Here is a 12,806-nt window from a genome sequence, read left to right on the forward strand (position 1 = left end):
TCCCAGCATGTTCATGGCTCTTCATGTAGGTGGAGTCTGTGTTCATTCCTCTCAGCTATGTGCTGCACTTCTTGTGCCGCCTCTCCCTCATTAACTCCATGGAGCGTTATCAGTGGTAAGCTGCTCCACTTGCCTTTGGTGAGGGTCCAACTTCCCACGACTGTTTTTAAATGAGTGGAGGCCACAGACCAGTTTCTTTAAAAATGTTTTTATTTCGTAAATAGAACAGCATCTTCAGCTATAAGACAGGTTTACAGACAGTAGAGGACAGACAAACAGCATCAGATAACAGAAGAAATTATGTAGTAATGCTCAGGTGCAGCACGACTTACTGATGAGGAGGGAACAAACATGAAGTCAAACTGAGCACTGACATGCATCCCCGCATCTTTCTGATGGGCTCCGAGTGACAGGCTGCACGACACTGGCAGCTGACATTTCAATCTGAACTCCCTCTATTTACGATCAGGGGTTTTGTAACTTCATGCAAGTCTGCAAACTTTTATTTTGAAAGAGCACCTTGGCACTGAAGTCATCAGCCTCCAGCTCTGATCTTACTTTTCAACTTAAACAAGTGGTTTGATCTTTAGTACCAATTTCCACTCATGCTCATGCCTCAGTGGATGGACATGACCAGTATTCCTGACGGCATTTGTTCTCATTTGGACGTGAAGATCACGGGGGCTTGAGGCGCGATGAAATATTAAGTCACCACTCTGAGTTATGTGACTGAGTAATCATCTGCTTCTACAAAACCCCTCCAGGCCTTGTATCTGAACTCAGATACAAGGCCTCCAGATGACGTCAGTGCTGCAGCGCTTTATAGGATCTGGTCCGTGTTTTCACACAAGCTCTTTTCACGGCTGTTTGGAACCCCGGGCACAAAACAGCCGTGAAAAGATCACTTTGGTGCCACTTAGTAGTGGATTACATTAATTAAAAACATTTCCAGCCGTCACAGCTGTGGTGGAGTGTGGAGAATAAATTTCGAGCTGTTATTACTTTTGTTTCAGTCTAACAGAGACTGTTATGTAATCAACTCTGCTACTTTGAAAAGGGAGGCTGTTTTGGAGCCACGTAACCACCACCTCCAACATGTGACACCATTATTTTGGACACTACTGGTGTCCACATTGAGCACAAGGGGGCATCAGAACCGCACTGACACTGCAGGTGTTTTGGGCTTTCTGTGACTTGCCTTTGGTTAGGAAGGACTTGCGTTTCCTCCTCCTGTCATCTGCTCAAAAATATCATGCAGAGACTGCAGTGTGCAGTGCCGATGCCCCCAAACACCGAGCTCAGTGGTCGCTCTGTTATCTGGGTTGATGTGGTGTCGGGAGGTGGGGTCAGTGATGACATCACCCGACCTTTTAGCAGACTCATATCGTGACAATGATGATTATTGCTTCACGCGAGTGTACGGGTTCAACCTGAACAAAAACGAATGTCGTAACATCACCCACGCGGCTACCTCAGCTCGCTGTGATGTGGGCTGTTTCCCCAGCATTAGAGGACTTTATTACGTCTATTTTAAAACATCAGTCATGTGCTAGTGTGTGTAGCAAACAATGTTTCAAGTTGTGATGTGCACTGGCTCTTACAAGATCTCACACAGAGGGAATGTTTTGACATGAGATCAACTGAATGCGTGTTACAGGAGGAGGGTCGTGGAGCTGGAAAGAGGTGGAGGGTCAGGGAAAAGATGCCGCTGTGCGAGGCGCCAAGTGTTTTTAAAGCCATCTTCTAGTTTAAAAAAAGGAAACTAAAAGAAATCGGCGTATTTTAGTCCCTTTTTTAAAAAGGTATTAAAGGGATGATGGTGAATCAAACATCCACATTGAGTTCAAAAAGCAGCCAGACAAGGAGTCCCAGTAAAACACTGCAGAGGCATGGATATCCAGGCTTAAAGTGGTTCCTACAGCTCCCATAATGCAACTTGCTCTGCTGGTTACATCCTGGTCTTTCCAGCTCCACGCTCAGAAATCATGACTAAGACTTTCTGTTAAATCAAGATCAAGTTTAACACAACACGCACACATGGTGGAATAACACAACTGTGTTCACAGAAACTTTGTAATCTATTGAATACTTCTATAAAACTGCATTAAGTTATAGTTTCCTTTATCCACACACACACACACACACACACACCTCCAACAGCAGGTGGAGACAAACACACATGGGGGGGGGGGGGGGGGGGTAATAAAATAACAATGTAACAGCAAAAAATGTGATTCAAATGGTTTCAGATGTGAACGGTGACAATGACTTCTCCCAATGAAAAAAAAAAGAAAGAAAGAAAGAAACCCAACAAAATAATTTTGATATGTGATTTGTGCAAATGCTCTGCTTTTCCTTTCCCCTCTGAACTTTAACACATTCTGCTGTCTTGGGTCGACGTGCATCAGCCACGGTTTGGAAAAGCATCTCACCGTTAAAGCCTCACCAGAAAAAGCATAAATAAAATAATGGTGTCAAATCGGACGTATTTTTAGGCAGCTGACATGGATGACTCTGCCAGACCTCGTGGGCTTTAATGCTGAGATGCTTCTGGTCGCCGGGCTGGGTGACAAAAGGCATTCGAGGAGAACAAATTTAACAACAAGCCCCCACAAGCGTCCATCTGCAGTACCTCCAATAATCTGACCTCTTCAAAAACGTATGGCTTTTTAAAACATTGGGCCTCTTTCACAGTGGTGCACTGGGAGGGGTGGGGGGGACAAAGAGGCCAGAACAGACGACAAAAGCAGCATGAACAACAACAAGTCTCCTTTAACAATATAAGCTTCTGTACAATCAGGCACAAAAAAATAAACACTTTTCCTTTTAAACTCCAGTCGGAATCCTTTTTGGTCTTTGGTACCGCGGTAGAGATGAGGCTTCATGTTCTGGATGCTGCAGGGCTGTGGTGGGAGGTCTGAATGAAGAGTTTTTGTAGCAGTTTATGGAAGCAACAGGATGTTTTGCTACGTATATGATCCTGGCTTGCTGTCGACTTGACAAATCCTCTGGATGCTCACTTTGACACTCGCAGCAAAAAGTGTACTCAGTCAGAAATCGCTGTTTTGACAATGAAAGGGCTCCAGAGGAGTTCACGTGACTAAAAACTGATTTTATGGAGGGTGTTTTCCAGTTTGATGGACTTGCAGATCCGCTGCTAGCAGTAGCAGCAGGAATCCAGGCATTTTACAGCTCAGACACAGACCGGATCTTCAAGCGTACACGTAGCAGCACAAATAGCTCGCACCACATGTTCCATTTCCTTCAGAGTTTTCGCTCCCATCTGACGTTCCTCTCAGCATAGACTCAAACGAGTTCTTTGGATCCTTATCCCATTTGTAGCAGTGCTGCATCCTGCTGGGAATTAACAGAGTTTAAAATGAAATTGTTTCGAAAATGGTGGCTGAGGTTGCGGGGGGTGTGATTATGACTCATAATGGAGCGGTGGCTCTCCCCCCGACCCCCTGTGCTACAGTCAGCGGCCCCGGGAGTCAGCAGTGGGTGGCCTCGATGGGCGACAGCGTCAGGATGCTGCGATCGTTGGAGTACAAGTTCTCCGTGTCGCTCCAAGACCTGAAAACAGGCAGCAGGGTGAGTGACGGTTAGGAGGCTGGCCTAAGTGGGTTTCTGTGTGTGGGTGTAAGAGTGGGGCTGAGCTATCACTAGCTTACACTGCTGTCCACAGGTTGGTGATTACAATCTACACAACCAGGCTGGAAGAAGCAGAGAAGAGTGAGTGATGAGTGAGGTTAGTAATGGTGTGATGGTGTTAGTGAGTATCACAAGTCTCTCCTCAGTAACTCGCACTAATCTTTATCAGCAACGGCCCACAATTTAGAAGTCCTGCACTCAGTGACTGAACCAAAGAAGGCACAACTGTTTACCAAAGCTGTACGGTGGCCCCGAGAGGTCAAACACATTGCAAGAAAACAAACCCCACACACCCTAACAAAGCAAACAGAAGTGTTGTTGGGAGACAAACATGCATCTACAGCATCTATTTTGTCCCTCACAGGAATCCTCTGCTTCTTTTAAGCGTGTCTCGGTGCGTCGCATGTTTTGGTTTCTGTCACTTCCACAGCTGTTCCCCAAAACACTTCTGTGTTTTTTGAGATTTTCTTTCCTACTTCCATTGTATTTTTTCCCACTTCGTTTGCATTTTGTGTGCTTTGCAGTGTTTTTCTAGTTGCTGGTGTTTCTGACCTGTTGGGGTCCCTAATAATGGGATGTTTTCATTAATCTTTTTGTGGCTGTAGCTTTTTACACTATGAAGAGGCGGGGCTCATGAAAAACAAGGTGATGTCACCCATTACTTGTGCCATTTAGAGCGATATTTACTTTAGGATGTTTGTGGTGGGAGCAAACAGCCAATCAAGTACACGTCAGTGTTTGCACCCTTATTGGAGTATTTGCCAATCATCATATCGTGGCTCTCCCATCGAGATTCCAGTGCTGGGAATTGGGGTGATCACTCACAAAGAATAACACCCATGTGGATACGCACCATCAGTCAGTTTTAAAGATGGCACGATCCTGGCTGGAACTGAATTAGATACCAGAATAAAATGCCAAGCCTGACACTCAACATTACAACTAGGGTTCTTCATACAGGTTCATACAGTAGATGTGCTTCTTCTAACAATTGCCTCCAGAAATGTGTTTAAGACAGGTTTAGCTGTTTTCTCCACCTGTGTTTTCCCTTTGAGGAGCTGGGGAGAGACTTGAGCTACTCAACTCATGAGTAGAATCATAAAGAGAAATAAAATTATGAACAAGCATCAGAAACATTCTTTCATTATTTATCAGCTTCAAAATAATCATCAGCATCTGATATCCTGCCTATTAAATATACAACAGCAGGGTGGATTTGCTAGTCTTTAGTACTGAACACAAACACATACAGTGCATAATGTTATATGACATGACTGAGATACAGCCAATTCCCTATTATTAGCTTGGTGAGCTGAGACTCCTTTGGAAATATCTAACAAACAAATCTTCCATACAGTCTCATCCATTTGGTTTATGTGGGACCAGAAAAACATGAACACAGCAAACACTGTTTGAAACGCCTTTAAGTCATAACACACCAACCTCCAATGTGCTGACTCACATCAAAGCTGAACCAGAGTTCACGATCAGAGCTTCCGCCTCAAAGCTCGAGCGAGTAACAGAGAGACCACAGCTCAGCATCCACTGACGTCAAACAGCACCTCCAAGCCTGGCTACCACATCTGAACCTCACATGACGGAACGAGTGACGTCTGAAACGTGTGGACAGCTTTTACAAAAATCAACTGTTTTATGTTGTCCAACTTCAGAGTTGCTGCATCTCTCACCTAACACCCCCCCCAAAAGATGTCAGTAGGTCTACTACTCAAAGTATATCTCTCAACCTTTAGTCTAACACCAACATGAAGACAACTGTTTTTATACCTGCTAAACAGAAGAAAAGAAACTACAGGGGCACCCAGGGACTTTAAATAGACTCATGACTCAAATGGTTTGACTGGGGGCGCTCTCACATGCTGTCACATGCTCAGCTGTCTACTCACAGGCGGGGGGGGGGGGGGGGGGGGGGGTTATAGTGAAGCATCTCAGTACTAAAAACCATCGTTGCTCCCTGGGTTACGATGAACTATGTTAACACCTAAAACTGTTTTTTGGGGGGGTTATAAGACGGTGGCAGCGTGAACCCAAGAAGAGGAAAAGAACAAGCAGATTTCTGACAAGACGGCTCACAGGGGACGGTAACAGTACATGAATAATTAATCTGGAAGGTCCAACAACATTATGCAGATTTCAGACACGGAAGGACAAAGACGCACACAGTGAGGACAGAAAAACTGTGTGTGTGTGTGTGTGTGTGTGTGTGTGTGTGTGTGTGTGTGTGTGTGTGTGTGTGTGTGTGTGTAGGCACAGATAGATACATACATGATTATATTGTTTACAAAATACCAAAGGCAACAGCAGCCCCCATGCAACAAGATACACTGGGCATTCATGTTTTTGTTCCTGTAGGGACGATAACTCCACCCAACTGGAACACCATGGGATTTAAAACGAGCACGCCTTCAATCATGGCCTCTTCTCAGAAGCATAATAAGGCTTCAGGATCCGATAGAAAAAGATTGGAGGACGTAGCAGGGAAAAGAGAAAAAAACCCCACCTCAAAACTGAGACTGAGACTACACATCCCAGCAGCCCCTCTGGTGTCCTAAGCAGTCTTTTTCTGTTTAGGAAGTCTTTTTTGTTATAAAACCTGCATTTTTCCCCTAAAACTTCCAGAAAAAAATCCAAATCCACAAATCCAAAAACAAAAAATTTCTGCTTTGTCACTAAAATATTTAACCTTGGCCAGCAACAGGCCAAGTACAGCAGCCAACTGTAACTGGGCTTCCAATAAATATGAGATAAATGCGTCATGTATTATATAAGTACTACATATGCTTGCTATATGTCCCTTCCAGTCATTAAGTATAGAATACAGGAATGGGTGGATATATTCCATTTCCTCTATGGCAGTATCCTAGCATTAAGGCCAAATATTAGCTGGCTCTCACTACCTGTTTAGGCGTTCTTTGCAGTTTCCTGCTTTTTGCCATCACACCCAAAAGGTGAAGAAGAGCGAGAAGAGGAACGTCTAGGTTAGGGAGGAAAATAAACTTGCAGAATCACCTACGAGTTTGTTACTCCACTTTGTTTTTTTGTATTTACAGTATGAAGCACAGCTAGGCAAAGCATTTTCTAGATGTTCATTATTTATTCTTTGGCGAGAACAAACTGGCAGCCATGTCCTTACTTGGAAGAATACGACTGATTGGTTTGTGCCAAGGTCAGAAAACAAAAATCAATCATTCCCACAGGAAGAAATTCATCTAAATTGAATCATGCATTTAGTGGCAGTTTCTCCCTGAAGCAAAGGGGCTTCAGCAAAATGACCCTGACATCAGATCTGCTAAAACATTTCATGGTAGAAACCCCCCCCCACGGCTGAGGGAATAATGAAGTGTGTGTGTGAATGGGTGGATGACTGGATGTGTAAAGCGCTTTGGGGTCCTTAGGGACTAGTAAAGCGCTATACAAATACAGGCCATTTACTATGAGAATGTTCAAAGAGATTAAAAACAACTTCTTCACATAAGACGTTGTCATTTATTAGTCCCCATGCGGGCTACGGGGAGACCCCTGAATCCCTTATTTGCCCTGCATGCTGTCGTGACCTTTACACACACACACACGCTCACACCTTTTAACTCAGTGCGATCAATACTGAGGGTCCCAAGCTGTTTAAACAAATAATGACCGCTCAGCAGAGAGGGCTGATCAGTCGATAAATCGATGACCCCACAGAGTCGCCAGGGTTCGGGTGAAAAGACACAACAGAAGTGAAACTGCAGATTGGGCAGTCCGATAAACTGAAGTTGTTAAAGCTGAAACCCCCCAAAAAACAAACAAACAAAGAGATAATCAAACTGTTTCCGTTTCATCATCCTTTTGTCACAAAGTGGACTTGCAGCTTTGAAGAAATCTGCATAATCAAATGCTCATTTTCTGCTGTAAACTGGAATATTTCATTTTCTCTCTGCAGCAAAGACCTCGCATTGCAGTTACTGTTCAATCTCATTGCTTCGGCTTCCCACTTAAATGTTTTTGACAGCTTATCAGTCCCAGAAATATCTAAATCCACATTATTATTTGGACAAGTTAACCATTGTCTGTGGAGTAGCTTTCCAATGAAAAATAGGGCCTGTTAGTGAATACAAGGCTAACAAACAGACTTTAATACAGTGCTCGGGTTATCTGTTAAAGCGCATTGCAAAATTCCTTGAAACCTTAGTTATTCCTTGGTTATTAATCAGACTCACTGCCAGGTGATTTTTGGAGAATATTTTGGAAAGGGTGACAGACAAGACAAACAGATCATAGCATGTTGTTAGGACACAGACACATGGGTTAACATACAGACAGACAAACCCTTAAGTGTGGGTTACACAAGACAGACCCGCTGGACACCGGTATATCGTGTATTAATAAATAATACTGTAACCCAGATTCTCCCTGTTAGTCTGCCAAACATTCACACCTGCATGCTTTGTAAGACAGCACAGCCATCAGAATCACCCTGTGGTTTTGGTTCTATGGAGTACTGATGCATTTCTGTGGATATGACATTAAGCACACCCTTCTGTCTGGTTAATCAGAATGTTCAGACTCCAGACTCCCAACACAGACTTTGATGGAAATGAGAAACTCATAGTAGTGCAGTCCATGATGGCTTGATCCACATATGTTCAGCCTCTAACTCCTTCTTTTGGCTGCTGTCCCAAAGTCCTGCAAAGATTCAGCCTAAAACCAGCCTCTAGGAACACCTGGAGCCCAGCTTCCCCACCACGAAGTTCAAATTACTATAAATCTGAACAAGACTTACAGTTGACCTGCAGTCACATTATGGGCTACAACGGTCGGGACTGAAGCCCAGATTTCTGACACCAAGAGGTGCCGAGGGTTCGTCATTCAAAATCACGTTTTCTCGATGTCGTAGTCTTCCCCACCTGTTGTTGCGGCTGGATGTGTGGCAATTGTTGGCGCTGGCCTTGCAGCGTCCAGTCATTTGCTCCAGGAGGCGGGCCAGGCGGGTACAGCCGCTCTGCCCCTGTTGGTAGCAGCACAGGGATTCCATGCAGCTGAGGTTCTGCACCTGGGAGGCTGGTAGAGACTGGAGGGAAGGCAAAAAGTGGAAGAAGCGCAGAAACAGAGGGAGAGAAAGTGAATAAAACAAAAATGAAAAGGTGGCACAGAATGAAATCACAGAAAATTAAGGAGAGAAAAAACAACAAAAAAAAAACAAGATTTGAGTGGAGAAAGAGAAGAAAACAAAGAAAGATCAAAACCAAAACAATTCAGGGTGACTGGTATGAAAAGAGTGACTGGAGGATGATGTTTTGCATGCTGTCACAGCAACAGTGATGTACAAGGGAAAACATTCAAAACATGCTACATCAGGGATTGAAATGTGGTAAATAAATACTTAAAAACAAAACAAAATCCTATGAGAAAAAACACATGTTTGTAGTTAAACTTAAGAATGATCTGCTGTATAATTTTTGGGCAACGTTAAACCAGATCAAGTGTCTTCGGCCTTGTGCCAAAACCAAATATCAAATGCTAAATACATAAAGTTCCTGCAGTGGTTCTATTCTAGGTTCCTGATAGTAGCTGGGCATTACACAAGATAGGCTGTGTAGCATCTGCAGCAAATGAAGACCACCCAAAGCTATTCTTTTCCTCCTTGTGCACCTCAGCAGAGGATTTTTGTTCACAGAGCAGAAGCTGTGGCATTAGACTACGACTACAAAACAAACCTTCAAGGAAAGATGACTTTTTGTTCCAGAGCCTCGAAAACTCAACGCAGGTCTTTCTGCTAGGCTGTCGCATCTGTGATGGATCACTTAGCATCAACATAAACATTTAACATAAACTAACCATAAGCCCATTTTCTCTACTTCCTTATGCTCAGGCTGGCTCTCTATTAAGTGGACTTTTTTTGCAAGACTACATGTTTTGGGATTATTTAAAAAACAAACAAAACTTTTTTAAAACTAGATTGCTCAGTGAGCCAGTGGTGCACTCGTAGATAAAGCTAAATTAAATGAGAAACCTGTCTGCTGACCTAAGGAAGCACCTGGCAGTAGGTGATGCAGTAGAGACAACGAGGAAAAAGTGACAGTGGTGTAGAGTTGCACTTATTCAGCTGGCATTGTGTTCCCTACTACTACCTCTCAAGTGTAGGTCCCATTTATTACTGTGTATTACATGAACATAATTCATAAATCTACTATGCTAATAGTATTGAGGAAAAAAGGTTTTGATTGTTTTGAAGGTCCAGTAACACACAGGTACAGTTTGATACTGTGTCATAGTACAGAATCAGAAAGTTGAGATATCGCCAAAGTTGGCTTTTGTACAAAACGGTTTCTAAACGCGGTCATTTCACGATGTCCCCTCTAATGTGGTAATGCTGACAGTCATTTGTGTCTGGGTAAGTGACCCGTGGATTCCAGTGTGCTTTCACTTATGGATGTTGTGCTTTTCTGCAGCTGAAACTGGAGACATGCTAGGCATGAATCCAAACTTCTGCTTCCTCGCTGGAGACAGCAAAACAAAGACAGGTCACGGTGAATATGAATTACTCTGACACTGTCAGGTGCTCCAAGGTTATACTATAAATGTCTGGTTTTTAGACTCAGGTTCTATTGTACAGCGTTTTGTCTATTGAAAAAAAGAAAAGAAAAGCTGGGGCTGTTGAAAACAGGAAAAGAAGCACAACCACAGCTGTAGCTATGAACATTACACACCTTATTCTACTGATTATCTGTTGGAGAAATATCCTTTCTAAGTAGACAGCACCATATGAGTCTGTCTTTAGATTAACTAACAATAATGATTTTGCTTACTCAAACAAATGAACCCCTGCATCAACCTGTGGAGAACCAATGAGTCATCACAGAGCCTGTAAATACAAAGAGCCAAATTCAGCACTGCAGTGTTTTCAACCAACTCTTGGGTTTTATCATTTATTTTTTAACCTCTAAAGAAAGAGGCAGTCACATAATTCAGAGATCAAAAGAAGACCAGACTGTAAGATTAATAATTCTCATGTAAACCTTTTGAAAAATGAATGCTAGAGCTGAAGGCTTTGCCATTAAAATAGCCAAGGCCTCAGTGACAGCTGTATGGTTGACGTCATCCTCTGGCTGACTTACCACAATATTAATTACAGCTTTCAACTACGTTCTTGCTTTCTGTCCTGTTACTGAGCACAGCATTTTGCTGCTTTAAAGAGAAACAAGAAAGTGCACGTCAATCTGCGTGATAGAATAATCTTGTTTTCTAGCACTCACAAAAATAACTCACAGAAACAAAAACTATTAAATTATGGAACTAATGGGGAAAAAAGATATTTAAAGTCATAATTGAAAAGGAAGTAAAGGTGATGTAAAACCCTTACAAGCAAGCAAAGATATATCACTGCGTATGAGATGAAAACATGGCAAAGACAAAGTCAGCATGCCAACAGCATTCTCTCTGCGTCTAAACTCTGAACCCATACCTGATCAGAAACCAGTGAGGGGTGAATTGAGACCGGGTTGGGAAAAGGATGAGTAAAAAAAAATCATGGTTGGGTAAGGGGAGGACAGGGTCAGTCGCATCTGGCCAGGGAAGGACTGTGTTATTCACTGACAGGTAAGGGAAGGATGAAGTTAATTGTGACTGGCTGGGAAAGCATGGGGTCACTCATATACAACGTGGGACAGACACAAAGACAAACAGGAATCTTATTTGAGTAACGAGTTAAAAGGCTGTGTGGGAGCAGCTGTGACAAACAGTTATGGGTTAATGATCAAGGGCTGCAGGTTGTGCAACTGAGTGCAGCTATGAAAGGGTGCACAGGGTTGGTTGGTCTTCAGGTGAAGACGATGCCCAGGCAGTGATTGTACAAGGAGGGGGGCAGATGGAAGTGAAGTACATGTACGGTACTACCTAAGGGAGCATGAGTCTGGGCCGGGGGCAGCAGGGGGAGGATAAGCAGCTAGCAGGTGCCAATTGTCCTCCCCTGGGCTCCGCTGGGCTTTAACAGGGTCATATTCTGGGCCGACTGAACCCTCACCCTCTTCCATCTGAAGGACACAAGATGCTTACAGTGAGCCCCACTAGCTAGTCATACAGTCAACCTTGCGGACGGTTGGCTGAACACTAAAAAAGCAAACCAGGTGCACTGCAAAACACATCCTTAGCAGTTTCATCTCATGTTCAATCTTTAGGTGTTTATTGAAACAAAACGATTTGGATGATTGGATCAAATAATTGCTACCTTTTATTAATTGTGCAATTTTTCTAAATGTATCAAATATTTGTTCTTATTTTGATTTACATGCAGATCAGCTTTTGTCTCGTACAGCTGGAAAACAATTTGAGGTACAGTGGATATGTTTTCCAGTGCTGCTTATTTACTAACTGGAGGATTCATTAGTCAGCAAGCAAGCGATCATTTGGTCAAGAGCCAGTCCAGGCTGCACTATAGGGGGCCAGTTAATTGGGGGAATTTCTGACCTTCACTCTACAGTGTACTCGAATACATTTCTTCATACCGAGAGGCCAAATCAACGCCGCTCCTTCTTAAAGCCCTTCACAAGTGACCTTCTCGACAAAGCAGAAGAGCTGACAAGCCCAGCTGCTTCCTGCTTTTTGTTCAAAGTCCCCTGCTGCACATTTAAATCACAATTTAATTAGGACTGCGAGATAATCAGAAATCACTAGTTGAGAATAAGTGAAATAAGTCTTTTAGAAAATGTAAAGGGCTTTGATGAGGGCACTAGTGGAGGGCTTCATTTCCTACAAAAGTTAAAGACAACTAAGCACAGTGGCTAGACGGCCAGTGCGCTCAAAAACGGCCGTGAAACTAGGCAACAAATGAGCAGAAAGAAGCTTCATTCATATGACAAGCATCTTGAGGGAAACAGAGATAGAAGCACATCTATTAGAATCCAAAGCAATTAACCTGCTGCTGAATCTATCAGAGCTGCAGAGTAGGCAAACAACAGTAAACCCTAGAGAGCCCTCTGGGTTCTTTTACGATTACCTCTATCTAATCTAATTAAGAAAAAAAAAGGAAACTGAATAGTTCCAGAATTATCTCAGCAGAGCTGAACATACTGCATTATGCAGCACATTAACATGAATATACCATTAAGATTTTGAACGCAGAAAATCAACAAATCGCTCAGACTGAGTGAATCTGTTTT

The 12,806-nt window shown here is 43.2% G+C and overlaps 1 protein-coding gene across 8 annotated transcripts in view; it reads right to left on the reverse strand.

The window, feature by feature from the left end:
- Nucleotides 1-192: 192 nt before the first annotated feature.
- Nucleotides 193-12,806, reverse strand: part of atp11b (ATPase phospholipid transporting 11B) — a 51,040-nt gene continuing 38,426 nt past the window's right edge. For 3 of the 8 annotated variants that reach the window (XR_013902777.1, XM_080291744.1, XM_026147629.2), the window contains 2 exons: nucleotides 8,556-8,719; nucleotides 193-3,573 (listed from right to left, as the gene is read on the reverse strand). Coding sequence is in view for 6 of the 8 variants with exons in the window: in XM_080291744.1 (XP_080147870.1) it covers nucleotides 3,492-3,573; nucleotides 8,556-8,719 (246 nt within the window). In the remaining 2 variants the exon portion in view is untranslated. Of the gene's footprint in view, nucleotides 3,574-8,431; nucleotides 8,720-11,544; nucleotides 11,682-12,806 lie in introns of those variants that run through there. The other 5 variants (XM_080291743.1, XM_080291741.1, XM_080291740.1 and 2 more) reach the window with 3 other exon arrangements.

The sequence above is a fragment of the Astatotilapia calliptera genome, chromosome 17 (genome assembly GCF_964374335.1).
Source record: "Astatotilapia calliptera chromosome 17, fAstCal68.1, whole genome shotgun sequence".
In the NCBI taxonomy this organism is placed as follows: Eukaryota; Metazoa; Chordata; class Actinopteri; order Cichliformes; family Cichlidae; genus Astatotilapia; species Astatotilapia calliptera.